The 12,726-nt window shown below is 32.3% G+C and overlaps 1 protein-coding gene across 1 annotated transcript; it reads left to right on the forward strand.

Moving 5' to 3' along the window:
• Nucleotides 1-493: 493 nt before the first annotated feature.
• On the forward strand, nucleotides 494-3,676 carry LOC115725364 (arginine decarboxylase). The gene has a single exon (XM_030654854.2). It carries the CDS (start codon nucleotides 1,235-1,237, stop codon nucleotides 3,386-3,388), a length of 2,154 nt encoding a protein of 717 aa, XP_030510714.2. The 5' UTR covers nucleotides 494-1,234; the 3' UTR covers nucleotides 3,389-3,676.
• Nucleotides 3,677-12,726: the final 9,050 nt, after the last annotated feature.

Below are 12,726 nucleotides of genomic sequence, written 5' to 3' on the forward strand. Positions count from 1 at the left end.
ACATATTTGTAGTCCTCTCCACCCACATAACACTTTAACATGAAAAAAGGTCCCCCATTTCCGTTAAATTAGAGGAGACTAGACCTAGACTAAAGGCCACGAAACACGTGTTCACCACGTGACCTTAATTCAATCAATCACCTTTGCGATATTTAGGGAAAAAGAAAAATTAAAAAAATGCCAATTAAGCCGCACACCTGTGACATAGTTACAAATTTAGAATCCATAATATAAAAATGCAAACCGCAACAAACTTCATCTTCCACGTGTCACAATCTCAACCGTTGATTCAAATCAACACACATCAACGGCTGTAAACTAGTACAGAGAAACTTCGCAGTTATTTCCTTACCCTCACGATATATCGCGCCCTCACCTCTCGATATTTACTTCAATTTATCGTCTCGGGGCCCATCGAACGCAGGTCCACGCGGCAACTCGACGCTGATTAACGTTATTACGGAATCCAGTATTCTTTTTTTTTTTTGAGGAGAAAACACGAGAAATTAAATTACATTTAATCTCCAAAAAAAAAAAATAATAAAGAAAGATATTATTTCCATAGGCTAAATGGGCCCTGATGGGCCCCACGGCCCAACTTGCTCGTCCTCTCCGAAAATCCTATATAAATTGGCTTGGTCATTCATGCAATTCTCGCCAGTTCTTACATCGTTCTGCTAACTCTTCGAAACACAACTTCGTAACCTAATCTCTCTCTCTCTCTTTCTTTCTCATTTCTTTAAAGTCTGAAACTTTCTTTTCGATTTTCTCGCGTTGATATTTCCCAGGAAAGTTTTCTTTGCTTTTTTGTTTTTTTTTTTCCTTCTCCATTTTCGATTCGATCTCTCTTTGTTCTGTCTTTATTCCGTAACGGATTTCATATTAACCGGATCTGCATGAGTTCTGTTTCTTTCCGTGTTTAAATTCCTGGCCTAATTTAATTTTCTCACCTGCCAAACAGAAGCTTAAAAAGAAAATTCTTCTGAGCGTTCGGTGTGGGGATTTCGGAGACTGAGTGGTTGAGAGAGAGGGTTTACTCCGGTTTCATAGATTCTTTTACTGCTTCTTTTGAGGGGGGTAGCCGGGGCCTCGGCCTCGGCGGGTTCTAAAACCCCCAGCTTCACAAACATACAGACACATTGAATATAAAAACCCTAACTTTCTTTTTCTTCTTCTTTATTATTCTTCTCTAACAGTTCTTTCATTCTTTTGATCGTCGCGGTATCAAGAAGAGATGCCGGCCCTGGCGTGTTGCGTTGACGCTGCTGCCACAGCTCCTCCCGGCTACGCTTTCGCCGGGGATAGCTCTCTTCCCGCGCCGGTCATATTTTCCGGCGTTCCTCCGGCGACAACCGCTACTGCCACCGCTTGGTCACCTTCCTTATCGTCTGCTCTCTACAAAGTCGATGGGTGGGGCGCACCTTACTTCGCCGTCAACTCTTCCGGCAACGTCGCCGTTCGCCCTCACGGCGCTGGAACTTTGGCGCACCAGGAGATTGATTTGCTGAAAATTGTAAAGAAGGTTTCGGATCCGAAATCTAAGGGCGGGTTAGGTTTGCCCCTTCCGCTCGTTATTCGGCTTCCTGATGTGCTTAAGAACCGCCTTGAGTCTCTCCAGGCGGCGTTCGATTTCGCAATCCAGTCGCAGGACTATGAAAACCATTACCAGGGTGTTTACCCTGTGAAATGTAACCAGGATCGTTATGTTGTGGAGGACATTGTCAAATTCGGATCCCCATTCCGTTTCGGATTGGAAGCTGGGTCAAAGCCAGAGCTTCTCCTGGCGATGAGCTGCTTGTGCAAAGGTAGCCCTGATTCCTTCCTTGTCTGCAATGGCTTTAAAGATGTTGAGTACATTTCGCTAGCTTTGATTGCAAGGAAGCTTGCTCTGAACACAGTGATTGTTCTTGAACAAGAGGAAGAGCTTGATTTGGTTATTGAGTTGAGCAGGAAGCTATCTATTCGTCCCGTGATTGGTCTTCGTGCCAAGCTCAGGACGAAGCATTCCGGCCATTTTGGGTCTACTTCTGGTGAAAAGGGTAAGTTTGGGCTCACCACAACGCAGATTTTGCGCGTTGTGAGGAAGCTTGAGCAGGTGGATATGCTTGATTGCCTTCAGTTGCTGCATTTCCATATTGGGTCGCAGATTCCTACTACTGCACTGCTCGCCGATGGTGTATCCGAGGCAGCCCAGATCTATTGTGAGCTTGTTCGTCTTGGTGCCCATATGCAGGTTCTTGACATTGGAGGCGGTTTGGGAATCGATTACGATGGATCCAAATCTACTGACTCCGAAATCTCTGTCAGCTATGGGCTCGAAGAGTATGCATCTGCTGTTGTTCGGGCAATTCGCCTTGTTTGTGACCGTAGGTCTGTGAAACACCCCATTGTGTGCAGTGAAAGTGGCCGGGCAATCGTGTCTCATCACTCTATTCTGATTTTCGAGGCCATCTCAGCTTCTGTTTATGATACTCCGAGCATGTCCCCACTTGGGCTTCAATTCTTTGTTGAGACTCTCTCAGAGGAAGCTCTAGCTGATTACAAGAACCTTTCTGCTGCGGCCATTAAGGGTGAGTCTGATACTTGTTTGTTCTATGCTGATCAGTTGAAACAACGTTGTATTGATCAGTTCAAGGAAGGTTCTCTTGGTATGGAACAACTAGCTGCTGTTGATGGGTTCTGTGACTTTGTTTATAAAGTGATTGGTGTTTCGGATTCGACTCGTACTTATCATGTCAACTTATCGGTTTTCACTTCAATTCCTGATTTCTGGGGCATTGGTCAACTGTTCCCTATCATCCCAATTCATCGGCTTGATCAGAGGCCGGCTGTTAAGGGAATTCTTTCAGATTTGACCTGCGACAGCGATGGGAAGATTGACAAGTTCATTGGTGGGGAGTCCACCTTGCCTTTACATGAATTGGAAGGTGGCAACGGCAACAATGGTGGTTGCGGATACTATCTGGGAATGTTCTTGGGAGGGGCTTATGAGGAGGCACTCGGTGGAGTCCATAACCTGTTTGGTGGCCCGAGCGTTGTTCGGGTTTCGCAGAGTGACGGTCCCCATAGCTTCGCCGTGACGCGAGCTATGCCAGGTCCTTGCTGCAGTGACGTCCTCCGAGTGATGCAGCACGAGCCCGAGCTCATGTTCGAGATGCTCAAGCACAGGGCTGAAGAGTTTGGTCAGGAAGACGACGGCATGGCTAACGCTGCCTTGGCTGGAGGCCTCGCCCACTACTTCCACAGCATGCCTTATCTTGTGGGGTCTTCTTGCTCCTTAACTGCAATGAATAATGGTGGCTTTTATTACTGCAATGAGGATGAATACATCGAAGCTGTTGATTCTACATCCACTGAGGATGAACAGTGGTCCTATTGCTATGCTTGAGTTTTTAGTCTCTTACCATTGTCGCCTAGGGACGTCTGTTTTAAACTTTTATGTCTATCAATTTCTCAGTTAAATGTTTCTTTTTTTTTTGTTTATTTTGTTAAAATGCAAAGGATGTAAGAAACATGGTAGAAGAAGAATCCTTTGCGTTTTGTAGTAAAGAGGGCATTGAACCGAATCAACCCTTTTGAAAATTCGGTATCTTGATGTACCTTCTTTCAATGTTTCTTAGTAAATTTCAGATTTAGTTTTAATATAATAATACTTATCTAATAGCTTAGTTCTTAACTATTATTGATTGTTTTCCTTGTTAATATGTTGGTTTGTAGTTGTGATCCTTTGTAGGGTCTTTTCTAGGGCGGGTTTGATTGAATTGTCCAAAAAAGAAAAAAATGAGATAGTGCCAAGCCTCTTTTTTGAAAAGGTTGGATGAGGAGATTCTGATACAACAATCAATGGTTTGTGGGGTCCCTCATTGGCTAACGTATTGTTTGGATTTAAGCTTTGAACAGTTTTTAGCTTGCCAAAATTACCCAACTTGGTCAAGAAACTGAAATGAAAAAACAATTTTACCGTTATCTCTATAGTACAACTTAGATTCCCCTTTCAATAAAAAAAGATGGAGTTTTGGCTAAATGGGTGGGTGTTTTTTTGTGTTTTGTCTCCTTGTATATCTTAGAGGCCAAGGTGGATGCCCCCTTTTTTATTGGAGGAATTTAAAACGTAAAGTTTTTTGTTTAATGTTGACCACAATTTTGTGAACTTGTGTGTGTGTAAGCCTCAAGTAATCTTGTGGTCAAGATTGGTGTGTAAACGCTTTTAATATAGGATAAACATAAACATAAATCTCTATATGTATACGTGTGAAGAATGGCCGTTTCGACTTGTGTAAGGTACACAAAATTTTGTTATGGGGTCATGAAGAGATGACCCTTTTGGTCTTTTTATTCTTTTTCTTAAACAAGGGCTTTAATTCAGACTTGATTTGAAATTGAAAGAAAGTAATTCTAAATCTGAACTGGATTTTGTGCTGTTATCTTGTGATTATGGCAGATTCCAATATGAATTGTATGCACTCATCATGCCACATCTTGGGGAACATAACATGTATTCAATTTTTGATTTCATGTCTAGAAAGATAGTGTTAGATGCTTGAGTGAATGAATAGTTTAAAGTTTTTCTTTTTATCAGAAATTTTCAGATTTTTTTTGGGTATTAGATTTATTGTATTGGAATATGCAGATACAACTTTAGTGGTATAAAGTGAAGATACCCTCTTGATGATATTTTAGCTACTTACAATCACAGAAAAGAAAAGCACCAAAAAGGGTAATCTTTATGTATTTTTGTATTAGGAGAAGACACATATTGATGGGTACTGTAGTTTTGACATTTTGCCCTTCTTTCCTAGGAATAAAGATCTTTAATTTTGAGGCTAAAAAGAAAAGAAATTCATTTTAGCTTTACTAAAAGAGAATATAAACACCGTAATTTGAGTTACCTTTTGTTGTGGTTCATGTAATTTTTCTAATTAATTTTCCTTTCAATAAAATAATTAAAGTAAGAAAAAGGTTGAAGTTGGACCTTGTGTGTTTCATCTATGATTTTCATAAATTTTGGAATATAATATGAGCCCTTTGGGTAAATGTTGAAAAGTAAAATCAGTCATATAAGCTCTCAATACAATGTTTGAAGGAATCGATTAATACATTTTTTTTTTTTTTTGATAAAGATTAATACATTTCTTTTAAGTGAGTGTGTATTTGGAAATACCTCATTTTCAAAAACGAATTTTGAATAAAACACTGAAAAAAATTCGAAGTACACTCCTTAAAGAGTGTTTATGTAGACTTCTATTTACTTTATGAATTTTAGAAATTTTTTAAAACAATGTAATTCTAAATAACTATAACATACACAATTATAAAAAAAATTATCTTAATACCGAACCAAATAAAAAGTCTATCAAAATATCTTTCTAGAAAGTGTATTATAAATTTAAGGGTTTTTTCTTATTATGTCTACTTTGATCTCATTTGTGCGTCTATAGTAAATATATTTTACCCTTAATTTTTTGCTCTTAATATTTGATATATATTTATATATTTTAGTCCCTTTTTACAAAATTTTAAAATAATTCTCCAACAAATTGTTTTTAAGTAAGTTTTACATACATTTTTTATTATGACCCTTATTTATATTTTTATAGTATTGTATATTTTTTTCATACCAGCTTTTAACTCTTAATATTTAATAGAGATTTTTCTATTTTTACACTTTAAAATAATCTTTTTTTACATTTTTACAAAAACTTACATATCAACTAAAATCAACTCCAATGCTAAAAGTTAAATTTAGTGTTAAATTAACACTAAAAGAGTAATTTCAGCACTAAATTTTTTTCTATTCCAACCACAACATTAAAGTTTATACTAAAAAAATATTCTTTATTATTATATTATTTTATTAAACTATCTCATAATATAATATATATATACATAAAAATTTAATCTTAAATACATTATTTTAATGTTAAAATTAAAAAAAAAAAATAGTGTAGTCTATAGTGTCTTACTATTTAGTGGAACACTATCGACTCTATAAGATAACATTTAAAGTTCTATTGGAGCAATTTTGTATCCAAATTCCACTATTTTTTGGATTTTTAGTGTCCCATTTGAGAAGTCCTATAGCAACAATATAGTAAATTAAATCACAATTAAAATTCATATAACAACCACATAAAAACTATCAGAACAATCCTAACTGTAAATTAAAAAATAATATATGCAATAATTCTCCTATTTATAATGTAATTATTTTTATATTTTAGTTATTCTTTTATAGATATACTGGTTAAATAATTTTAAAGTAAGTTTTAAGTGTAATTTTAATATTTAGATAAAAAAAAATTCTTTCTTCCACTAAATAAAATCTTATAACACTAAGGAAAAGGTAAGTGCTCACAACCATTCTAGGCTTTACAAGTTGAAACATTCTTCACAATTAAAATCTCCACGGTCTAAAATTATATCAATCCAAAATTAAATTAAAATAAATATACAAAAAAGAAAGTTTATGGTTATAATTATTGTCATAAAAATAGTATTTGCACACCTAATTTTTTACACCAAAAATTACAATATTACTCACTTATTTAGTAAATTTTTTCACATAGTACTATCTCTACACACATTTTAAATCCTCTAATTTCTCAAGTTTTTAAAATTCTTTTAATGGGTTTCGAAATAAGATCAAGAGTTCTCATATAATTTGGTAAAAGTATATATTGTTAAAGTCAAAGGTGTTCTTCTTTTGTCTGATTATGTTTGGTTTATGTTTTTGTGCTCATCACATGAAAGAGCCAATGACATTTACTACCTTTATCATCAAAAGTACAAATCAATGTATCATTTTCAAAAAAAAAAAAGAAAAATGGTCATATTAATAATTAATTAGTTGTAATTTTGTAAGCTTTACTTTATTAAAAAAAAAAAATAATTAACATTTTTTGAAATTCGAATTAAAGTAAACATGTTTATTGATTTGAGTTTAGAGCTACAAATCTGGAAAATGTACAATTATTTACATGTTTAATGAGCATCTCAGATCATAGTATTATCTCTTTAATTGCAAAATATATTTTAGGAATGACCAAAAATAAATATGATAATATTCCATTATTACCTTAAGCTATAATAAAACTAAATTATTATTATTATTATTATTATTTATTTGTTACTATAAACGACCATACCTTATTCTAATTACTCTCATAAATTTATTGTCTTATCCTTGAGATAAGATACTGACATCTGAGTCATCTATATTATTATTGTGTATGTTGTTGGTGAGTAAATGGGTTAACTTGGATGTGTTCAATGAAAATTATTAGTCTAGTGATTTCATATATATAACATATATTAGTAATTGTTTGTATATACATTAAAATGACAGTACTATTTTTTTTTTGTTTGATTGTTATAATTTTGTTTTTCTTACTGTGTTAATATTAAGTTCTTTTACCTTGTCTTGTTGTTTTATTCTGTTTTGTTTTGGTTTAATTTGTAATAATGATGTTGACCACTCTATTATTTCTTAGGACTTTAGTTTATGCTTGTTTATCTAATTTTTATATATAATTTGATTAATATTAATTTGTTTATTTATTTAATTTATTAATCTTAATAAATATATAAATTTGAATTTTAAATTACATTATTTATTGGTGTTAATGTAATAATGATCAGCGGCGGATTCAGGATTTAAGTTGAGGAAAGATGACATTTTTTTCGTAAGACCATTTTTAATGGGAGATGTAAAAATTGTGTTATATTTAGCACAAAAAGTAATTTTGTAGTAAATTTACACCAAATTTTAGTTTTGTGCTCCAATGTACAATTGTAAAATTTTGATGTGAAATTTAATATCTAATTAATGTTTTATTAAGAAAAAAATATCTAATAACTTTATAATCAATTTTATTATTATTTTAATATGTAAAACAATAAAAAATAGAGAAATGCTAAAGGGCACCAGTGGTGCCTAGCACCTTCCTATGTGTCAATATCGCTATTGGTACAACTAAGTAGCGGGTCCCATATAATTTAATATAATAGTTTTTAGGGAGTATCGCTAGCCAATCGCAACGCGACATGTCGCAAAGGTGCTAGGCACCACTGGTGCCTAATAGCAATGCTCTAAAAAATAATATAAATGTTTCATAATTTAATGTGATAGTTAAATATACTAATGAAATAATAGAAATGACATAAATATAAACGAAAAAGTAGTGTATTTATTGTGGTATAAATTTACATCATAGCAAATATTGTGCTAAATTTGGCACAAAATTTGCCATGTGCCAAATTTACATCACTTTTTGGCACACCATTGGAGCACACACCATTTGAGCACACTTTTTGTTAAATGAGCTATATTTTAGCTTTTCACTATTTATTTACACATCTATTGGAGATGCTCTAATTAAGTGAGCAGACATCTTTTTTTCTTACATTGTATAATATGTTAAAAATCAATACAAATTTATATTAGTATTAAATGTAGTATAAAATAAAAAGAAATATTAGGTTCAATAATTAAAACACTAAATATAAGTCTTACTGGTAGAGATTCAAAAAATAAATTTAAATGCTAAAGTAAACATGTTTTTGTTAGGATTAGAACTCATGACCTTCATCACTATGTGCATGAAATAGCTTTATCATTATACAAAATCTTATATTAATATTATTTTTAGTTAGCAATATATATTGTAATTAGTTAAAATGTATATATATATATATATATATATATTTTATTTTTTTAAGGGATGGCTTGTCTCATCTCGCCTCTATGGGTCTACCCCTGGTAATGACACATCAGTAAATAAATAATTACGCTAATATTTTGTTAGCTGTATGTGATAGAATTTAATAGAATTACTGCACTTTACAATATTATAAATAGTTTGAGAATTATTTTGAGTGGACTAAAAAATTAAGAGGGTGCAATAATATAAATGGTGCCTTATTATTAATATGGTATATGTGTCTATCTTTGGTTAGCTTTGTACTTGGTATTTGCTCTACCATTGTAACCCAATTAATTTATTGTATCTTAGTTGTCTCCATTATGATATCTATGCAGCTTTAAGAGTGATTTTCCCTTAATTTTTTTTTAGTATTAAAAAGTGAGTTCAAATCAAGCTGTTTCCCTAAAAACTCAAATATGAAACATTACAAGTTGATATAAGAAGTTAAAGGTACTATTAAGCAGTTAATATGGGACCTATAGCAGTGGGCAGAGTTTAATGAGAAAATTGCATTGGACACTCATTTTATTTGATTTATATTTATTTTTATTTTTATTTTCATATTTTTTAAAATATACTTACTTTTATAGATGATAATCTTATTATATTCTTTAAGTTAATTTAAAATATGTATTAGACTTAAATATAGTGAAATTATATTAAGCAATTCACTCAAAAAAGTGAGTATTTCAATGAAATATAATATGATAGTATTTTTTGTTAATAATACAAAAAAAAAAAGATATTCCTCAACTTTCCCGAGTTTAATTAAGGAGGCCCATTAAACCTAAGCATAAATTAGTACTCTCATAGTCACATGATTCCCTTATAACTTCTTCTTTTTTTGAGGGGAAGCTCCATTCATTATGAAATTGTTTAGCTCATTTTGGTGTGGTGTCAATGCTTCATGAATCATAATAAGCATTGTATTTGGGAATGGTGTGATGAATTATTTTTATGATGATGATGATGATAAGGTGAATCTCCTACTTTTAGGAGGTGAGGGAGATTCTTTGTGTTTGTGGGCTGAATAGTGGGCTCTACTTCTATCAACCTTCTTCAACTTCCCATGTGATCTTTCCTCACCATACCTAACCCCATTCCTCTTTTGTCCCCTCTTAATAATAATAATATTCTTTACATTTATATTTATGCTATTTTCATTTGTATGTGTTTATGTTTTTGAAAAACAAAGGAGTAGATATATTAGAATCAAAATAGAGTTAGACTTGATGGTTATTATATAAAATGTGTATTGGTATGGAATATGGATTTACAATCCCAGATACATTAATGGCAAAAACCCACTTCATTATAGGCTGTAAAATTATATAGTCTTGATTTTTTCTAGGGGTTTTTAAACCAAATATTGAAATTTTTATTTTTTTTACTTTTTTACTCTAGGGCAAAAATTTTCTAAAAAAAATACTGTGTAAGTTTTATAATGTGTATTGTGTAAGTTTTCACGGTTGTTTTTTAGTTATTTCATTGTTGTTTTAATTATTTTATTTTATAAAAAGATAATATTTTTATAAAAAAAAATCTTGTAACAATAAAATTATAAATTTTTACTTAAAATTAAATATTTTTTTAGTTTTCAATTTGTTGCTCTCTAATGTTAGATTGGGTTAATGAATTATTGGTAAGAAGATTCTTTTTTCCAATATAAATTCTTCATTGAGATGATATTGAAGATAGTCAAGTTTATTGACCAAGTCGGCTATTTGAGGATGGTGCACTTAATTTGCCCCTTTTGATAATTGATAGTAAAACATCTTTCTTGGGTTCATAATAGGGCCCACTAAAAGATACTGATATTGGGTTTGGAATTGGCCCATTAGGGTTGTGTGATGACTGAGTATTGTTAGGTTCCAACTTCCAACTTAACAAGAAATGATAAAAAGTGGTCATTACTTTAGAATTTCTTTCAACTCTTCATCTCCACACACGTTATGATGACTTGTATATGATTTGATGATTTTTTTGTTGTGGGATGTGGCCTTATCTTGATTTCACATGCCATTTTGGAAATTCTAGCTTGTGGACTTTTTATTACATGAAAACAAAGTTCACATAATTATTTTATGCAGACACGTGGCCTTATACGTGTCCCAAATGTGTACATGCATGATGTGTCATCGGGTGCTTAGGTTTGGTATGAACAAATTAACAAAATGCAATTCTTTGAGTTTTTTGGGTTGTGAGTTTTGGACTCAAATTCGAGTGTTGGGCTTGTTTGTGGGCCTTGTGTTGGGCCTTGTTTGTGGGCCTTGTTAGGGAATTTTACACCACATACTTAGTTTTGGCATTTTTTTAACAATTATACTGTGACACTTTATAATTTACTTTTATACTATGTACAATGTTAGTTTTCAATTATACTTGTTTGATTTTCTAAATTTTCTTTTTGACTATGTTGAGTGACATTTGCCACTTCTTTCACGTTGATGTTAGTTTTTTTCTTTTGTTCCACAACTCTAAACATGTTACCGCTTTATTCAACTTTCTCCCTTTGTTCTTCTTCTTTATTTTCATCATCATTTTCTACATTAGTTTTTTCTAAAGGTATTTGTTGTGCCGGTTGTGATATTTTTTTCAAACCAAACTGCATATGCAGTTTTTGTAATTTCTCAAACTACAACCACACCGCGAGATTTTAAACCCACAAAAATCACACTGCGAAAATATGGTGTGATGCAGTCAGGGCCGGCCCTGAAAAATATATGGGCCCCAAAATTTAATTCGTCTTGGACATTATGCCATTTATCTCAACCAACTAAGCTATGAATATTTGTTGCTTATAATACACTTAAATTTTACTTAAATAAAAACCTAATATTTTTTTTTTTATTTTTGGCCCCCGGAAAGTGTGGGCCCTAGGCGCGGGCCTAGCCTGCCTATGCCTAGGGCCGGCCCTGGATGCAGTGCAGTTTGAGCAGTTTATACTATTATCATTATCAAACATTATAACTAAAATTTTAAAATCAATCCAATAAAGTTTTAACAATATAAAAAAAAAAAATCTTATTAACGTTTTAATATCATAATATATATACTAATCATCAATTTATTATATTAAATTGTCTCTAAAAAATAATGTAATATACACATATAGTACATATATTTTTCTTTATATAAAAAAATAAAATAAAAATCATATTGTAAAAATTGGTAACTTTGTAATATATAGTGCTATGTGTTTGAACCATAATTATTAGATTCAAAACCGCAAATCGTACTGCATTGAGCAGTTTGACAAAAATACAAACCATAATCGCACTGCAAAAGATTTCAAACCGTAATTTTTATGCAGTGTGGTGCGGTGTGGGCGGTTTGATGAACACTCTTTATTTTTCTTTCTTTTTTTTTTCAATTTTTCTTTTCCTTTTTTTGTTTGAAAATTTCATCCCTGATTGAAAGGAAGTTAGAAAAGGTTGCTAAATTTTGGACTGCATTCCACCTAGATTTAGTTATTTCCTTTTCAAAAATCATTTTGCCTCTCTTTTTCTCCTCTTTATTTGATCATTGTTCCCTTATAAATAGTTGTCCGACCTATCAATGGGTGTGACTCGTTCTTGCTCTTCTTCCCCAATCGTAAAAAAATCTCGTAAAGCTCCTCAAAAAACTTTTAAGAGGTCGACAATGGATAAGAAAGGTATTGCTAAGAAGAAAAATTATAATGATGATCCCCTTAGCCCTACATCCCCTATTTCTTTCAAAAGAAAGTTAGTAAGTGATTCTATGGAAATGAGGAAATCCAAATGTTCTAAAGCTATCATTGAAGTTTCAGACTCTGATTTTGAGCAAGAAGATGAACATTTTGAGTTAAAGAAGGTTATAAAGGTATTTATCTCTACTTTTTTTGCGGGTGGGTGGGTAATGGAACTTTTTTAATCATCATGATGTTGCTTATGTATTTTGTTGTGTGTGTTTTCAATCTAGTTTTTGCATTTGTGAAATATGTTGTTTTATTTTTGTTTTAGGGTTTTTGTTCGTAGATTGTCCCTAACAGTTTTTAATTTTT

Source organism: Cannabis sativa, chromosome 6 (assembly GCF_029168945.1).
Source record: "Cannabis sativa cultivar Pink pepper isolate KNU-18-1 chromosome 6, ASM2916894v1, whole genome shotgun sequence".
Taxonomy (NCBI): domain Eukaryota; kingdom Viridiplantae; phylum Streptophyta; class Magnoliopsida; order Rosales; family Cannabaceae; genus Cannabis; species Cannabis sativa.